The 15946-nt window shown below is 34.6% G+C and overlaps 1 protein-coding gene across 1 annotated transcript in view; it reads right to left on the bottom strand.

The window, feature by feature from the left end:
- LOC123533958 (carboxypeptidase D-like) overlaps positions 1 to 10754 on the bottom strand; it is a 58683-nt gene extending 47929 nt beyond the window's left edge. The window contains exons 1-3 of the mRNA XM_053519807.1: positions 10019 to 10754; positions 7014 to 7166; positions 6263 to 6405 (exon numbers count right to left, since the gene is read on the bottom strand). Of these exons, the coding sequence (XP_053375782.1) occupies positions 6263 to 6405; positions 7014 to 7166; positions 10019 to 10691 (969 nt within the window). The 5' untranslated portion in view covers positions 10692 to 10754. The remainder of the gene's footprint in view (positions 1 to 6262; positions 6406 to 7013; positions 7167 to 10018) is intronic.
- Positions 10755 to 15946: the final 5192 nt, after the last annotated feature.

Below are 15946 nucleotides of genomic sequence, written 5' to 3'. Positions count from 1 at the left end.
GTATCTACTGGGTACAATTCCAAGTTGAATCTCCACTCAGAATGGTCCGGACACCATCAATGCACTACCTAAGTCTTAGTGTGACCTGACTGACTACGACAGGCTGCGTGACAGTCATCTCTGTGTACCATTATCAAGTATTGAAACATCCATCGATGACAAGATAGACGAAACGCATCAAGCACATCCTTAATGTCTAATGTGTTGACCTTGCTACGACCTGGTCTGCGCGCGAACTCGTCTTACTGTGGTACACATTCAAATATTGAAAACCATCCATCGAAGACAAAGATAGGTGGACACAAATTCACATGACAACTGACATCCGACATTTCAAAACATATGCCTCTGGCATAAAAAGACAAGAGGGTCAAGATGACCCTGGATCGCTCACCTGAATAATATGAGCCATGTTTCAAATGTCAAAATGATGATTTTTAGAAATTTTTTGGAAGATTTTCCGATGTACAATCAAGTAACCCCTGGGGCGCCCAATTTTACCCCGGGGGTCATGATTTGAACAAAGTTTGTAGAAGTCTACTAGGCAATGTTACATATCAAATATCTAAGATCTAGGCCTTCTGGTTTATTTTTAGCAAATATATGAAGATTTCCCTATGTACAATCAAGTGACCCCTGGGGCTGGGTCAATTTGACCCTGGGGGTCAAGATTTGAACAAATTTTGGTAGAGGTCCACTAGGCAACGCTACATGTCAAATATCTAAGATCTAGGCCTTCTGGTTTATTTTTAGAAAATTTTGAAGATTTTTCTATCTACAATCAAGTAACCCCATGGGTCAGGGTCAATTTGAACCTGGGGGTCATGATTTGAATAAATTTTGTAGAAGTCTATTAGGCAAAGCTACATGTCAAATATCTAAGATCTAGGCTTTCTGGTTTATTTTTAGAAATTTTTTGAAGATTTTCCTATGTAAAATCAAGTGACCCCTGGGTTCATGATTTGAACAAATTTTGTAGAGGTCCACTAGGCAATGCTACATGTCCAATATCTAAGCTCTAGACCTTCTGGTTTATTTTTAGAAATTTTTTGAAGATTTTACTATGTAAAATCAAGTGACCCCTGGGGCGGGGTCAATTTTGACCCCGGGGGGTCATGATTTGAACAAATTTTGTAGAGGTCCACTAGGCAATGCTACATGTCAAATATCTAAGCTCTAGGCCTTCTGGTTTATTTTCAGAAAATTTTTGAAGATTTTCCTATGTAAAATCAAGTGACCCCTGGGGCGGGGTCAATTTTGACCCCGGGGTTCATTATTTGAAAATTTTTGTAGATGTCTACTAGGCAATGCTACAGGTCAAATATCTAAGCTCTAGGCCTTCTGGTTTATTTTTGAAAAAATTTTGAAGATTTTCCTATCTTAAATCAAGTGACCCCTGTGGTGGGGTCAAGTTTGACCCCGAGGTCATTACTTGAATAACTTTAGTTGAGGTCCACTAGGCAATGCTACATGTCAAATATCTAAGCTCTAGGCTTCTGGTTTTTGAGAAGCAGATTTTTTAAGATTTTCCTATGTAAAATCAAGTGACCCCTGGGGCAGGGTCAATTTGAACAAATTTGGTAGAGGTCCACTAGGCAATGCTTCACACCAAATAACTAAACTCTAGGGCTTCTGGTTTTTGAGAAGAAGATTTTTAAAGTTTTTCCTTTCGGTTGCCATAGCAACCAGAGTTCTGCATGGAATTCAATTCTTTGAACAATTTTGAAAAGGGGCCACCCAAGGATCATTCCTATGAGTTTGGTGTAATTCTGCCCAATTGGTTTTCAAGAGGAAGATTTTTTTAGAAATTGTTGACGGACGACGCACGACGGACATCAAGCAGTCACAATAGCCCACCTTGTCACTTTGTGACAGGTGAGCTAAAAAAGTAAACCAAATGACAAAGAATGTAATTTTTTTTCTTCTTAAAACAAAAATGTTAATATTCAAAATATAAGCATGCAACCACAGTGGCAAACTGTCAAAAAATATGCCAATCAAAGCAAATTACTTGTACTTTTTAAAAAAACTATTCTACTCAGTGAGTAGACAATTTTTTCTGTTTCAGCTAATTAAAGGGCCATAACTCCAGAGTGACAAAAATCATCAGGCTGGTTATCTGTATTAGCAAAGCTAATGTGTCCATAAACATTCTTATTCAGTTTGGCGAACATTGGAAAAGAAAAGATAAGTTAACTGAGATGTGGAAACTTCCAATTTTCGCAATTTTAAGTCATTCAAGCGCCGTAACTCAAGACTGACTTTGAGTATCTTGCTGGTTATTGAACTTAGCTGAGATATTATGCCCATAAACATTGTGACAAACATTTGTAAACACTGGATATGATCTGCTCAAGTTCGAGAGCAGACACTGTCAATCTAATCCTGGGCACCAGCGGCTGGTGTTCCCACAATATGTACCATTTCAAGGGCATATAAAAATGAATGGGAGCAGCAAGGGACCTATCAGATCAGCATTTTAATATATGTTTAAAACTCCCAAGACTTATTCATTGATATGAATATGGTGGCTTCCTGTTTTTAAAACTGCTGATACTGTACAAATTAATGTGAATTTTATCTACCATATCAACTTAACCGTGTGAAATGCAACATATTTAATAACCTTTTATTATCAGATGTATCAACACAAACCTGCTATTATTTCACATGGCTGAGTTACATAATACCTGGTCAAAGTAAATCATTAATTACTGCTCAAAAATATATGACAAGTAACTTCTCCATAAACAGACAGATAAAGTATGCATCAATCCATATACACGTAGAAACTCTGTATCTCAAATTCAAAGGGACTAGGAGTTTTACTTCGCATTTACCAAAATTCAACATAAAAATGATACCTTTTGCATGTTTTCGAGATATGAATTTAAAATTTCCTTGAGATGGACAGAATTTTGAGATCAAGTTCAAGATACCAAGTTTCATCTGTATATATTATTGGACTGAAGAGTAAGAAATCTTATAAATTTGTGACAACTGATAATTTCCTCTGGATCATTTAGTTCTACCATTTACCAGCTGTGCTAGATTGTGTACAAGTATTTACCGAAGTAAACTACTTCCTTTCCTTCAAGCAGTCATATAAGAAATAAAATTTAACAACTTTCAATCACTACTTTTGTGACAACTTTAAAAGTATCATACTGTCTTTCTTTTTTTTTATATCAATTGCTGATAACAAGGGGTTTTATCTGTTTGGATTTTTAAATACAAATATCTCTTATTTTTGGAAACATTTTCAAAATTTTGATTACACATTTCAACATAAAACATACAATAAATGTTCAATTTCTATATGCAATAAGGCTAAAATTAAAATATTTGCTTTCAAACACATAAAATCATTTTAATTACTTAGCAAAGCTTTAAACTGGTAAAATGGTTTCATTGTGATAAAGGCCTAAAGATAACATATTTCTCTTACTACGTGCATGTCTTCACTTATAACAGAAAACAGTCTAAACAATTTACCAAATTTGGACTACATTCATAAAACAAGAATGATTTGAGATAAAGACTGTTAAAAGCATTTTATACTCTTGTCAACATTAATCCCTGATAAAAACTGATATCACATGTAAACTTCACTATAGAAGATAAAGGACGATTGATGGCTTCAAGAAAGAGAAACATCAACTACATGTATTACAATCAACTACACAATGTCGGAGTTCAATAAATGCGGAAGTTGATGATTAATAAATTTTTTGGTGTTAAAAATTAGCCAATATCTGAAAACTGATTAAAAGTCTTTGGGTTTGTTTCAGAAAAATTCTCAATTTAAATCAAACATTCAGTCTTAATTAACAGACTTTTACGAGATCTCAGTACTGCAATTTTCTGAAAACACAACATTTTACAGAAGATTTTGAGTCTGCCAAAAGCTGACAAATTTACTTCATTGTCCTGAACCAGCATTCTCTTAATAAAATGAACTCTTGGATTCAAACAGACATATTTTAAGTCCAAGTTTCCTTAACGGTACTGTTAAAGCACATATTTTCGCTAGGTCAAAATTTCGCGATTTTGAAATTTTGGCTATGTTTGCTAGGTTTAATATTCGCGAAATTGTAAGATTTGTATCCTACTTGAATCTGAATTATGCTAATGGTTAATAGTTACCAAGGAGTAATTTTCGCGAGATGTAAGGCCTCGCGAATATAATGAAAATTAAACCCTCGCGAAAATATCTGCTTTTACAGTAGCTGAAGCTATAACTATACAGCTGATTCATACCAATTCCCATCAAATGTGTGACACCCCCTCACCCCATCCCCTCCACCAGAGGTCAAACGACTGAATCTGACCCTGCACACTGTAAACAGGCAAATGTGTTTTGTAACAAGATGTTAACTAATTCCTTAATCAAACAAACAATTTGCCACTCTTAACAAGTTTTGAGAAAAAAAAGTTAACTTAATATCAAGGTACCGGTACCTTGATTCTGGCTTAGCTGATCTTTTCGTCATCTCAAACTTGACTTCAATTCCATCATTGTCCGGTACTGTGAGACTCATACTTTCAAACTCTGTATATCTGTAAAACAAAACAAGTCCTAAGTCTATCAAATTAAGCATCAGTGCTAGAGATAAATTCTGCTGCTTACTCAATGGGCCTAAGCATGGTTTAATTCTTACTACAAGACTATTGCCCAGAAATAAAAGTCTGCTATTGGAAGGGGCAATTTGTCATTTGCTGCCATAAGAACATTTTTAATACTGAAACTAAATTAAAGGACGTCAGTGCACTGTGATTAATTACTGTAAAATCATTTAATTTTGTTGGCATGAAATTTCGTGGTTTTGGTCAAAATGGCAATTTCGTGGGGATATGAATTCGTGGATTTCAAATTTTGAACATAAAATAAATGGGAATTTTACTTGTTCGTTGGGATTAAATTTCGTGGATTAACTCAACCACGAAATCCACGAAAATTAGTCCCCCACGAATATTAATGATTTCACAGTAACCCGCAATCTGTAAACCAGATATTTTAGTTCTAACGACTGAAAAGAAAGACACATACCCATTAGCATGAACCTTCAGTTTATAATTTCCTCCTACAAGCAGCCTCCAGAAATAACCATGGTCATCAGCAGTTATATTGTGTCTTATACCATCTACAGCTATGACTGCTTTAGGGATTCCTTCTTTGGTATCCTTGTCTACAATCTGCCCACTGACACCAGTTTTTATCTAAAATATAAGGAAATGAATTTCAAACCAAGGATTGTTTTGTCCATATTATGGCACCATGTGTGGCTTCCTTTGTCCTATGTAAAGCACCTAAAGTGTGTTTACGTCGTAATATTGGATTTCACATGCGAAGAAATTATATCATGAGGACGCTCAAATATTGGGATAAATGTGCAGCTAAACGACAATCAATAATTTAATTTAAGTGAAAATCATTGTGTGCATTATTTCAATTTTAACATTGATATCAGGAATTATTGTCTACATCCTTGAAGATATCCACCAAATATTTGTGCGTTTTGTATACTTTTCTTTTTTAGCACACCATTATGACATCTGATGTAATAATTGCAACTATAAACAAAAGTGCCAGATTGTCACAAAATACGCCTGTCATTGAACTTAGCCTGATTCAAGGGGCATAATCCAAGAGTGCCTGTGGCGATTTGGGTGGTTATCATACTTGGCCAAGATATTATGCCCACAAACATTGTCAGCAAGTTTGGTGAAGATTTTTACGAGCGCGGACAAGGCTAAATTCGCAGTTTTTGAGTAATTCAAGGGCCATAATCCAAGAGTGCCTGGGGCAAATTGGCTAGTTATCGAACTTGGCCGAGATATTATGCCCACCAACATTGTCAGCAAGTTTGGTGAAGATTGGGATGAAAACTTTCGACTTTGGTATGCTTTAGACGCAGACTGCCCACCGCCGCCCGCATGCAGCCACAGGTGTTCACATAATACGCCCACTCTTTCAGAGAGGGGCGTATAAAAAGGACTGCACTGCATAATAACACAGATTCAGTCTTCTTTGTTTAATATGGAAAATAAATCAGGTCATGTTAGAATTGGTCTTAATATACTAAATTCTTTTAAGGTTATCTAGGGTTAAAATAAAATCAAAGACATTGAACTGGACGGAAACCGTATGAGTCAAGTCCAAAAGATCCAGGTATAATTATATTACGAAGTCCAAAATGGGGCATAAGTGAAAAAAGTCTGACACAGAAGATCCCAGTCAAACTAAACATGAGTATCTTACCTGTTCAATGTAAGACAGTAAAGCTTCTCTGTTATTTTCCCATTCCTGCGTCAGTTCTGACCGTGGTGGGTATTTACAACATGACAATTCTACTGTGATCTCAAAACAGTTACTATGGAGATAATTATAGTCTTGCATACCGCCTAAAAACAAAAAAAAACAAGCATAACTTCAAATCTTACATCAGAGAAAGCTTCCTTTCAAAAAATTACAATAGAATCATATATCTACAAGATAATCTATGAATATTCATTAGTATCACTATTTCATTGATTTTGTAAAGTTGGAGTGAGGTCATTTGAAAATAAAATCTGTTGGGTAAATTGCAGAATTTCCTTGTTACTTCACTTAAAAGTAAAATCAGCAATCAAGTACTTTCTCGTAGCTTTCTGGAACTTTTTTGACACAGCTGACTGCTTTTAACATTCATTTGCAGCTATAATAGCAAAATATTGCAAACTGAAATTCATCAAACAGTTTTATAAAGCCCTGTATAAAATTAATATGTACGTAGCATTTATATGAAATAGTCCATTAACTTTTAGGCTGCTGGCGGCAAATGATTTTGCCTTTGCGACCCTTGCAGACCAAGATCAGGCTGATCATGGTGTGTACTATTAGCTATTCATTCAGTAAATTTTCAGTAAACACCCCTTTGATAAACAAGTGGTACTGCCGAAATTGAATGATGGACCAATCTATTCTAGAAATTTAGCAGGGTAAAGGTTAATAAAGTAGTGGCTGTATTTACCTGGAACATCATACCAGTGAGCACCATTTGTTATTCCTCCTGTAAATTGATCTCCACATCTCCTCCCTGTCTTATGCATGGTGAGATGGTTGTTGGAGTAAGTCTGAGCTAAATGCTTGAACATGTCGTCATCTGGTGATTTACTATACACTCCTATAAATATATGTTTATCAATGTAAGAATGCTGAATGTGTCTTAACTATAAAAAACTTTCATTTACCAGCATGTTCAGCAAGATGTAAACACAGTTCTTGTAACGAACATAACATAAGGGATACAAACAGGTCTCAAATATCATGGACCAAATCTAAATTAAACGCATAACTAAGCAATGATTGATTAATTACTTGATTTTCATCCCCCTCAGCAATAGCTCATGCCATCTTTTTTCTGTATGTTCTTTTTTTCATACAAATAACTGGTTACTAAGAATTACCAGAAATGACAAATAAAAATCTCACGCTTCCCTCACTTTAATGATGGTTTGGGTAATAATCTAGCAATTAATTTAAATGGCCTAATGGCACCTTCCTGTTATCAATTGTCTCTGTCTTTTGAGTTTATAAAAAAGGACTACATGTTTCTGAAACATGAGGATGAACAGCTAATGTTGGTGATTCAAAATTCACCTTCAAAAGTAAACAACTTAAAAATTAAGTGTTCATAATTCATTTTTTTTCCTTATTCTATTACAAGAGGCTATAAATAAAACCCGTATGTTGGAATGATAAATTTCAAAACTTTAGCCTGGACAATACAAGTTAAAAATATATAAAGCTGTTCATTATGACATAAAAACTTTTTTATAGAGGTTAATGTGCAAAGGTTTTTTTACATTCAAATGCTCTATATTGCTGTATTATGTAACTGAAGGAAAGCTAAAGATGCAATTTAACAAAGTTACACGCTATATTTATACCGGTACACACATTTTGGCCTTTTGGAATATCATTTTTTTGCATAAATGGTAGTTGATTATAGTTACATACTCAGGGGTCTAGCTAGGTCCAAATTTTTGGGAGAAGTCACTTCTCCCTCAAGCTGTTTTAGGGAGAAGTGGGGAGACTTTAGGGAGAAGTGGGAAGACTTTCTACCGCAATGATGTTGAGTGATTCGAAAGGTGGCTGTAATTTTCTTGTTTCTTGATAAAAAACATTGATGTGACCGTTCATTTTCTTAGTTAGATCATTTCCCATACAGTGGTTATCGTTTTCTTACAAAATTCTGAAAAAAGTCGTTTTCAAAATTCAAGCCGATGCTATAAATGTAACACGCCGAATTTTGGTTATATCTTGTACATGTATGAAGTGTTTATTATTAACACCGAGCAAAGAAGTAGAAGTGTATTTATTTTTTATAGCTCTTTGCACCGAGTCATTCACCGAAGAATGTCAGTATCTCACTCGAAATATAAAACTGAAAGTAAAATGTGTACAGTAATCTAGAAATACATATTCAAATAAATTCATCGATGGGAGTCAATTTAACGTAGTTAATACATTACATGTCGTTCTTTTATTATAGATAACAAATAATTGTGAACCATATTCCGATTAATCGCATAGTTAATCAGCAGTTTCTTTAATAAAACATTGTGTTTTTTTGCACTCGAACATGTTGACAATTAACGCGAAGTGTCAAAGACGTAAACGCGGCGCTGATTGGCTTAACACAATAGACTCTGGTGTATCGGATAATTTGATTCGCTTTCACACTTCTCGGCATAATCTCGCAAGTACCTGAGGTAGGCGGAGCTTAAATTATGCTGCCGGCGTGTGTTTGTGTATTCGACACTCATTATGACACGGTGCAAATTGTCAACAGTCTGGGTAGCAGTAATTAGAGAGTGCGGAAATCAAAGAAAATCGGGCGACTTGCATTTCGCTTTGAGGTTAGATTTGAGCGAAGTTTGAAGTTCTAGAGCGCCTATTTCGCTCAAGTCGCCCAGTCGCGAGAGCCCTGCATACTCTTTTCTCTAGTATTATATACTAGTTTACAAATAAATGAAAAATTATCTATGAAGTCCTACAACATACACTTTAGAATTACTGTTTTCAGCATTTTACAGTCTGCATAAAAACAAAAGAAAAGAATGACTGATGAAAATTAACTTGTTCTGCACTTCTGGTGACATCACAGCTTTATTACTGACACTGTTGGCACATCAACAAATAAAAGCATCTTTCCTCAAATGGGAACATAAGAAAATAGATGGAGTGCCGATAATGAAATCTATTGTGAAGACGAAAAAGCTTTAAAAAAAAAAAAAAAAAAAAAACTTGTCTTTTAATCTAGATCCATAATCCTCAGTGTTTTGCCCAGGACGCAATATCTCGGGGAATCTCGCGTAAAAATCATGAATGTTGGCTTAAATTGGTCTAGACGTGTCTGTTGTTGCATTACAAAAATGCTAGGGGCAAATGTGCTTACAGGACAACAGGAACTGCGTACAAATTATTTATTTTTCTTCAACTTCCGAATAGAGAAGTTTCCACGCAAAAACATCTTTTTTGATCCACCAGCAAAGAAACTTAAAAGCCCCTTAGACCAAACAAAATCCAAGGTTGTTAACAGGTAAAATTGGAAGTGAGTCCTTTGATTGCTTAAAATCTGTCAAAAGTTCCAAACTAATTGTCTCCAAAACTGAGAATGCGTCACAAAATCAAACCACACAAGATGCAGAAAACTAGAATCAAGCCAAAAAGAAAAGTGACTCCAAATTTCAGATGAGTTTATTTAAGAAGTATCAATTGTTGGACTACAATGATATTACTGAATTATTTTACTAACAAATTAACATATGGTTAAAAATTGGTGTCCCCAAGATTTTGAAAATGCCCCCACATTTTTCTTACAAAGGGGACATGTGTCCCTTCTATTTTTTATCTTGGCAGAACACTGATCCTTACGAAAACCCTGAATACAGAACTTGTGTATCTCTAGAAACATAATTTTTTCATATACTTTCAAGAACACAGGTTTCTGAAATGATGACCAAAATATACCTGTTGCTTTGTGTGATGGTGAATCATCCCAGGGATATGATGCTACAACACTTCCTCCGTGTAAATTGGCAGAAAGTATAAAGTTTGTACCCTCGATCCAGTTGATAAGTGCTTGTGTTTCTGGTTGTCTGCTGTGACCTGTATTCCGATCAAACTGATCTGGAAAATTCCTATTAAGATCTTTGTTATTTGCATTTGATCTTCCACGAACACCATCACATTCTCCCTCTTTAGCTTTTTCAAAACCATCTGGATTCATTGATGGCATAATAAATATATCAACTGAATCAACAAGTTTAGTAACTCTGTCAATTTTTTGGTAATTCTCCAATAGATACTGTATTAGATAAATCAAAATCTGACGACTGACAACTTCATTTCCATGCATGTTTCCAACATACTTAAACTTAGGTTCACCTAGCTCTACAGTATCAATATTGTCACCTATTTGTATTGCCCACAAATCTCTTTTTTCAACACTTTTACCAATGGAATGAAGTTTTGAAATCTGCGGATATGTCGCAGTCATGTTACGCAAAAACAATGTCAAAGCATCATAATTGTAGTAGAATGTGGTATCTATGCTCCTTGTAAAACGCTCGTGAGGAATGGCTGCAGCAATTCCAAACAAAATGCTTGTAAAACCAAGTATCTTCATTTTTAATGCAAACATACGTGGACTACTGTTTACTTGCAGACATTTTCAGTACTTCCGGGTTACTTTTCAGTCGAGTTTACAACATTTTCTTGCAGTTTGGTGAAACAATTTTCACATTTGTGTACCCGTCTAATCGGTGTCGTTTTACAAACTTTATTTGACGGAAATTTTATGAACCATAAAAAAATCAATACGATGGCATAGAGGTGACATGTGTTTTTTTTTCTATAGAAAATAGATAAAAGGGACAAAGTTGTTCGTTTCGTTTATTTTGGCTAAAAACTTACGAAATGACCAAAAGTTGGTTGTGTCTTTTTTTACCTTACTGTATGGGTGTATGATGATTTTTTCCCCTACAATTAAAAACAATAGTTTCTAATAAAAATCAAAGCAGAAAAACACTCAATTTATTTTATAGACATTTTCTTCACTGACTATTAAAGCATTTCTGAAAATAATAATAATAAAAAAGTGCGGGTACTTTATAAAAAAAAAATATAATATTCCACTAAATTTTGTAAGGATTTCAAGATGTTAATAAATAATTTGCTGCTTTAAATAATGACACACAAAAAATGTTTCAAAATGGAAAGAAAAAAGTTGGGTTATCGTGCATCTAAAAGATATATGTAGAAAAAAAAACTTGGTGAGGTTTGACATTTTAGTTCTTTTTGGTCTAATTCATCCTAAATCTTGGACGGCAGCTTCCATTGATCCACTACCGTCCATGAAATGTTTACGTAATCATCTATATCAGAATCGTTTATGATTATTTCAGAAATGATTAAAATCAAAACACAATTCTGGATCAAAACACCATTATAGAAATACAAAATATACTTAAGCAAATACTTAAGTTCATTATATCGTGCTTAAATAGAAATATCATACTTGCGTGACTGAAATAAGTACTGCAGACAAATTCTACTAACAAATAGTATAATTCAGATATAAATATACTTTTATAGAAAAAAAATCAACATTAAATAACATTAACTCAAGTAATAATACAATCTTAAAATAAAATTAAATAACAATAACTTATTGTAATAGCACGATCTTAAAATAAAAGACTTAACTATGTAATTACTGAAGTTTTTTCGTGAAATGGGCCCGGTGTCCTGTAGGGTTCTTACTTGGACCTTTACTCTTTCTTATATATTTTTGCCAAAAACTATAACATATCAGGTTCGTTTGTTTACAGATGAAAACAATGTGCATACTACTATATATTACAAGAAGATCTTGATAAACTGATAAAACCGGAAGATATGTGGGATATGAAAATTAATCCCAGTAAATGTCTAGTTTCAAATATAACCAGACACTAACAAAAATTCTGAAAATCACAGACTTCTGGTTTAAATCCTGGAAACTGCTGAAGATGCAAAATGTCTAGTTGATAACATCTTCTTGGAATACCCATATACATGTGGATCGAATTACAATAATATAGATACATCAAATAACTTCCACGCAGAAACATAGTTTGCACTTGGATAAAGGACGCATCATATGTATGCATACTTTACACGATATATATTTTTAAAAAACTGAATTGGTTCAATACAGGGCAGTCCGTTAGGCAACGTTCATAAAATATGAACTTCGTCGGCAGACCCTATAGGATAGACGAAGTGACTTTATACTTATTATGTGTTGCAAAACTGTACATGTGTTAGCGGCATTGCCTTAGAACATTTAGTAGTAAAAACATTACTGGGAAATATCAACTGGTAATTTGTGCACCCAGAAACTTTTTAACTCCGGCGTATACTAGAGTTACAAAACATTTTATTCAAAATCTGTCGCTGCCCGATGAATCCTAAACACTCTCAATGGTAACAAATGGTACGATGTGTTAAACCCAAAATCCTTGTGAAAAAAAAAATAAATAAATATACATGTAATGATATAAAACGAACTATATACGCATGGAATCTTCCATCTGCCCTATATGTCAATACATGTATTATCAAGTCATAATTTATTTTACGGACACACTTAGGGGTCGAGGGGTGACCAGCTTTAACATGATTTTTCTTAACATTTCTGAAGAATAAACATAATGTGTAGTATACCAAAATGAAGATGAAAGATTGAACTATACCATGGTACTGTTTTAATAACATTTTATGCATCAGGATTCTTTTAAGATAACAAAATATATAAAAGTCTTTTGTTATCTTCAAACAGATTCAACTCTCTCATCAGTACAGAGCCAAAATTTTGTGTGCAGTATGGCAGGCCCATAAGCTACCAAAGCATATCACAAAATTTCCCTAAATGGCCAGAAAAAACACATCTCAAATATCGTCTGTTAATTCTGGAAATTCATCGAATAGAGGTTTTATTTTTGATAGTTCATGTTTTTTCTTTTGCATGTGGTAGAGGAAAGTATGGTGAATTTATATCAAAATGAAAACAAAAAATGTCCAAAACATGTTAATTGACCCCTAAATGTGTCCTTAAGAACGTTTCACAACTTCATGAATTTGTAAATAGAATCTTCATACAAGCCATGTTTTGATATAGAAAGAGATTTTCAAAAGTAACATGATCAGAATTTTAAGCAAAGTTGTCGTATTTGCGTATGCTAAACATTCTGCATTTAAACCATTTCGTTCTGAAGTCGCAGGTTTCACAATTATAAAGACCTCTTATGAAAATAAATGCTCTTTTTATAAAACAAGATGGTGAAACGGAACCCTTTAACTTCAACTTAGGCGCATTCTGCCTTAAATGTTTGTGAAATTTCTGATGTGATTGTAATTTTAGGACAATAAAGCTGATTATTTATATGAAGTTATGATTCTTCGTGCAAGTAAATCTTAAATGTCACTGATCAAATTTCACACAATGTCGGTATAAATAGAAATTTAATTAACCAAAATTTCATACAATTCCATGAAGTTGGAGTTTTGTATGTATATCTTTGAAACAACTATACCAAAATGTTTACAAAGGTAGCTATTTAAATGCACGTGAGTATCCTAGCGTAACAAGCATTTTTCTTTTGTTTCAGGTCGTAGGGTTTAGTGTGTCACTGTTATGTGCAGTTGCACATAGAGAGAAAACTTTGTTACCCGCAGCAAACGAAAACATTACATATGATAGAACTTCAATACATGCAGATTATAAATCTCTCGGTTACATGGATGAAAATTAAAAAATCGTACGAATAATTATGCATTGAAATGGCGCTATACTATTTTTATACAGAACTGCCTTTAGCAAAAGACCTTATGCTATGCTCTCCGTCACTTGATGAAGCTACACCTATGTGCGCTAGGCCAGGTGCTTATTCAAACGCCTGGACTAGTGAAGCTGTAGCGAGAGCTTTAAAGAGGAGAATGGTTGCAAGGTATCCATTTGTTAATAGTCTGGAAGACTTTCAGGCCGTAATGTTAAATAGGATACATGATGGAAGACATGGTAATGAAAACATTTTCCTCAGAGTATCATGTGGATATGAATGTCCCGCACAGTGGCAGAATTTGGTTGCCAAACCATTTTGTGCCGCTTGTGTCAGTTTTTGATACTCATTCGGAACACTAATTCACCAGACGGTTGCGCAATTACAAGTACATCTTCAAAAACCAAATGAGAAATTTGATGAGATGACTCCTTCAATGGGAGTCCTGGTAGATCTGATAAAAAATTAGTACCAATACCCGGAACCTGACACAAACTTTGAAAAACTTGACGATTCGGACTCTGAAAACAATTCCGGTATATCAAATACTTGTTCTGATATAAATGGTGACAGTGTCACAAGCAGAATGATTCACACTATATACGCACTGCCCGATGGTAAGCTTATGGCACCGGCAGATATGATAAACATTATAGTAAGTGATGTACCAAACACTTATTAAGTCCTGACGGGCATCAAAGAAAATGTGAAAGCAGTACATGATAACACTGGAAATCTGGATAATAATAAGTAGTAATAAGAAGTCTCCACAATATTGGAGCTTGGGATTACAAAAAAGCTAGAATTGTTAAAGCTAAATTTATGATAAAGGAATCAGATACATACTGTCTCTGTCATATCACAGTCAAGGAAGGGCTGGTGTACGTAGAACGCAGGGAAAAGGGCACTAAAAGGTCTCAGACTCTTAGACCCGCGACCTGCACCTTCAGAGGTAGTTACTGTACATAGATATTATACAGCTCTGAAACGCAATCCAGATTGCAAAAAGCGAGTCACTTGGATTGAAGGTCTCTCGCAAACACACTCTAAGAATAGAAGTATTGCGATAGTTAAATATACCGGTGTATATGACGACACCGAAGGAGATGGAAATGAGAAAACAAGCACAGCATCATATTTCAGAACTGACCCAGCAGTAGTTAGAGAAATTAAGAAAAATGTTGCAAATTCAAAACCAGTGGAAACGTATGCAAATGATTCCTAAATGAACACTTCTAAAGATCACCCTAGGGATTTAAAGCAGTGTCAGAATTACAAACCTGGATTGAATGAACAGCCTGGTTCTAAACCTAAGGCAAATATAGCAGATGAAATTTTGAATGTATTTCAGATGTTAAATGACAAACTTCCGTTTATCGCTGAGCTCCTTTACTCTCACGGCAATGATCTCCCGTCCATAATATATATGTTATAGGGGAGATCAGATCGCTGTCTTTAAGTCATAGGCAATAAAGAAGGCGTGGTTGCAGAGTACAGAATATTTTCTCTTTGAAAATGTTTTGTAATGACAACTGTCTACAAATCACACAAAGTTGTCCGAAAAGGCACCGGGGAACCTACAATATTTCTTGGCCCTTTAATATTACTTTGAGATGGGAAACAAGAAGGTTACTTTAGATTTTTCGCTCATCTGAGAGGCATATTAGGTACTGAATTAACAAATGCAGAAATAATCACGGGTACTGGTAATGAAAAAGCAATGACAAATGCTATAATTCATGCCTTTCCAGGTACAAAGAGAAAACTTTGTACAAGGCATATTAAAGATAATTTGATTTGGCAAATGACCACAAAAAATGGCTGAAACTGAAAAAGAAAGACATGAAGTGATAAACTTAATATTTGGGGAAAGCGGTGTGGCGTCAGCAGATGATTCAGCAATATTTGACGAAAGAAATATTGTTCTGAAACAGACTCTAATTGATAAAGGTCAGTCAGGAGGAATTACTTGGTTATTCTGAACAATATATTCAAGATAAGCTTGGAAACATGGATTGTTATCTCTACCGCTTTGAAAATACAAATAAACTGGGGAACCTAAGAAAACGGACGC

This window comes from Mercenaria mercenaria, chromosome 12, assembly GCF_021730395.1.
Source record: "Mercenaria mercenaria strain notata chromosome 12, MADL_Memer_1, whole genome shotgun sequence".
In the NCBI taxonomy this organism is placed as follows: domain Eukaryota; kingdom Metazoa; phylum Mollusca; class Bivalvia; order Venerida; family Veneridae; genus Mercenaria; species Mercenaria mercenaria.
The sequence above is the reverse complement of the archived record's forward strand: the minus strand, read 5'-3'. Positions and strand labels throughout refer to the sequence as shown.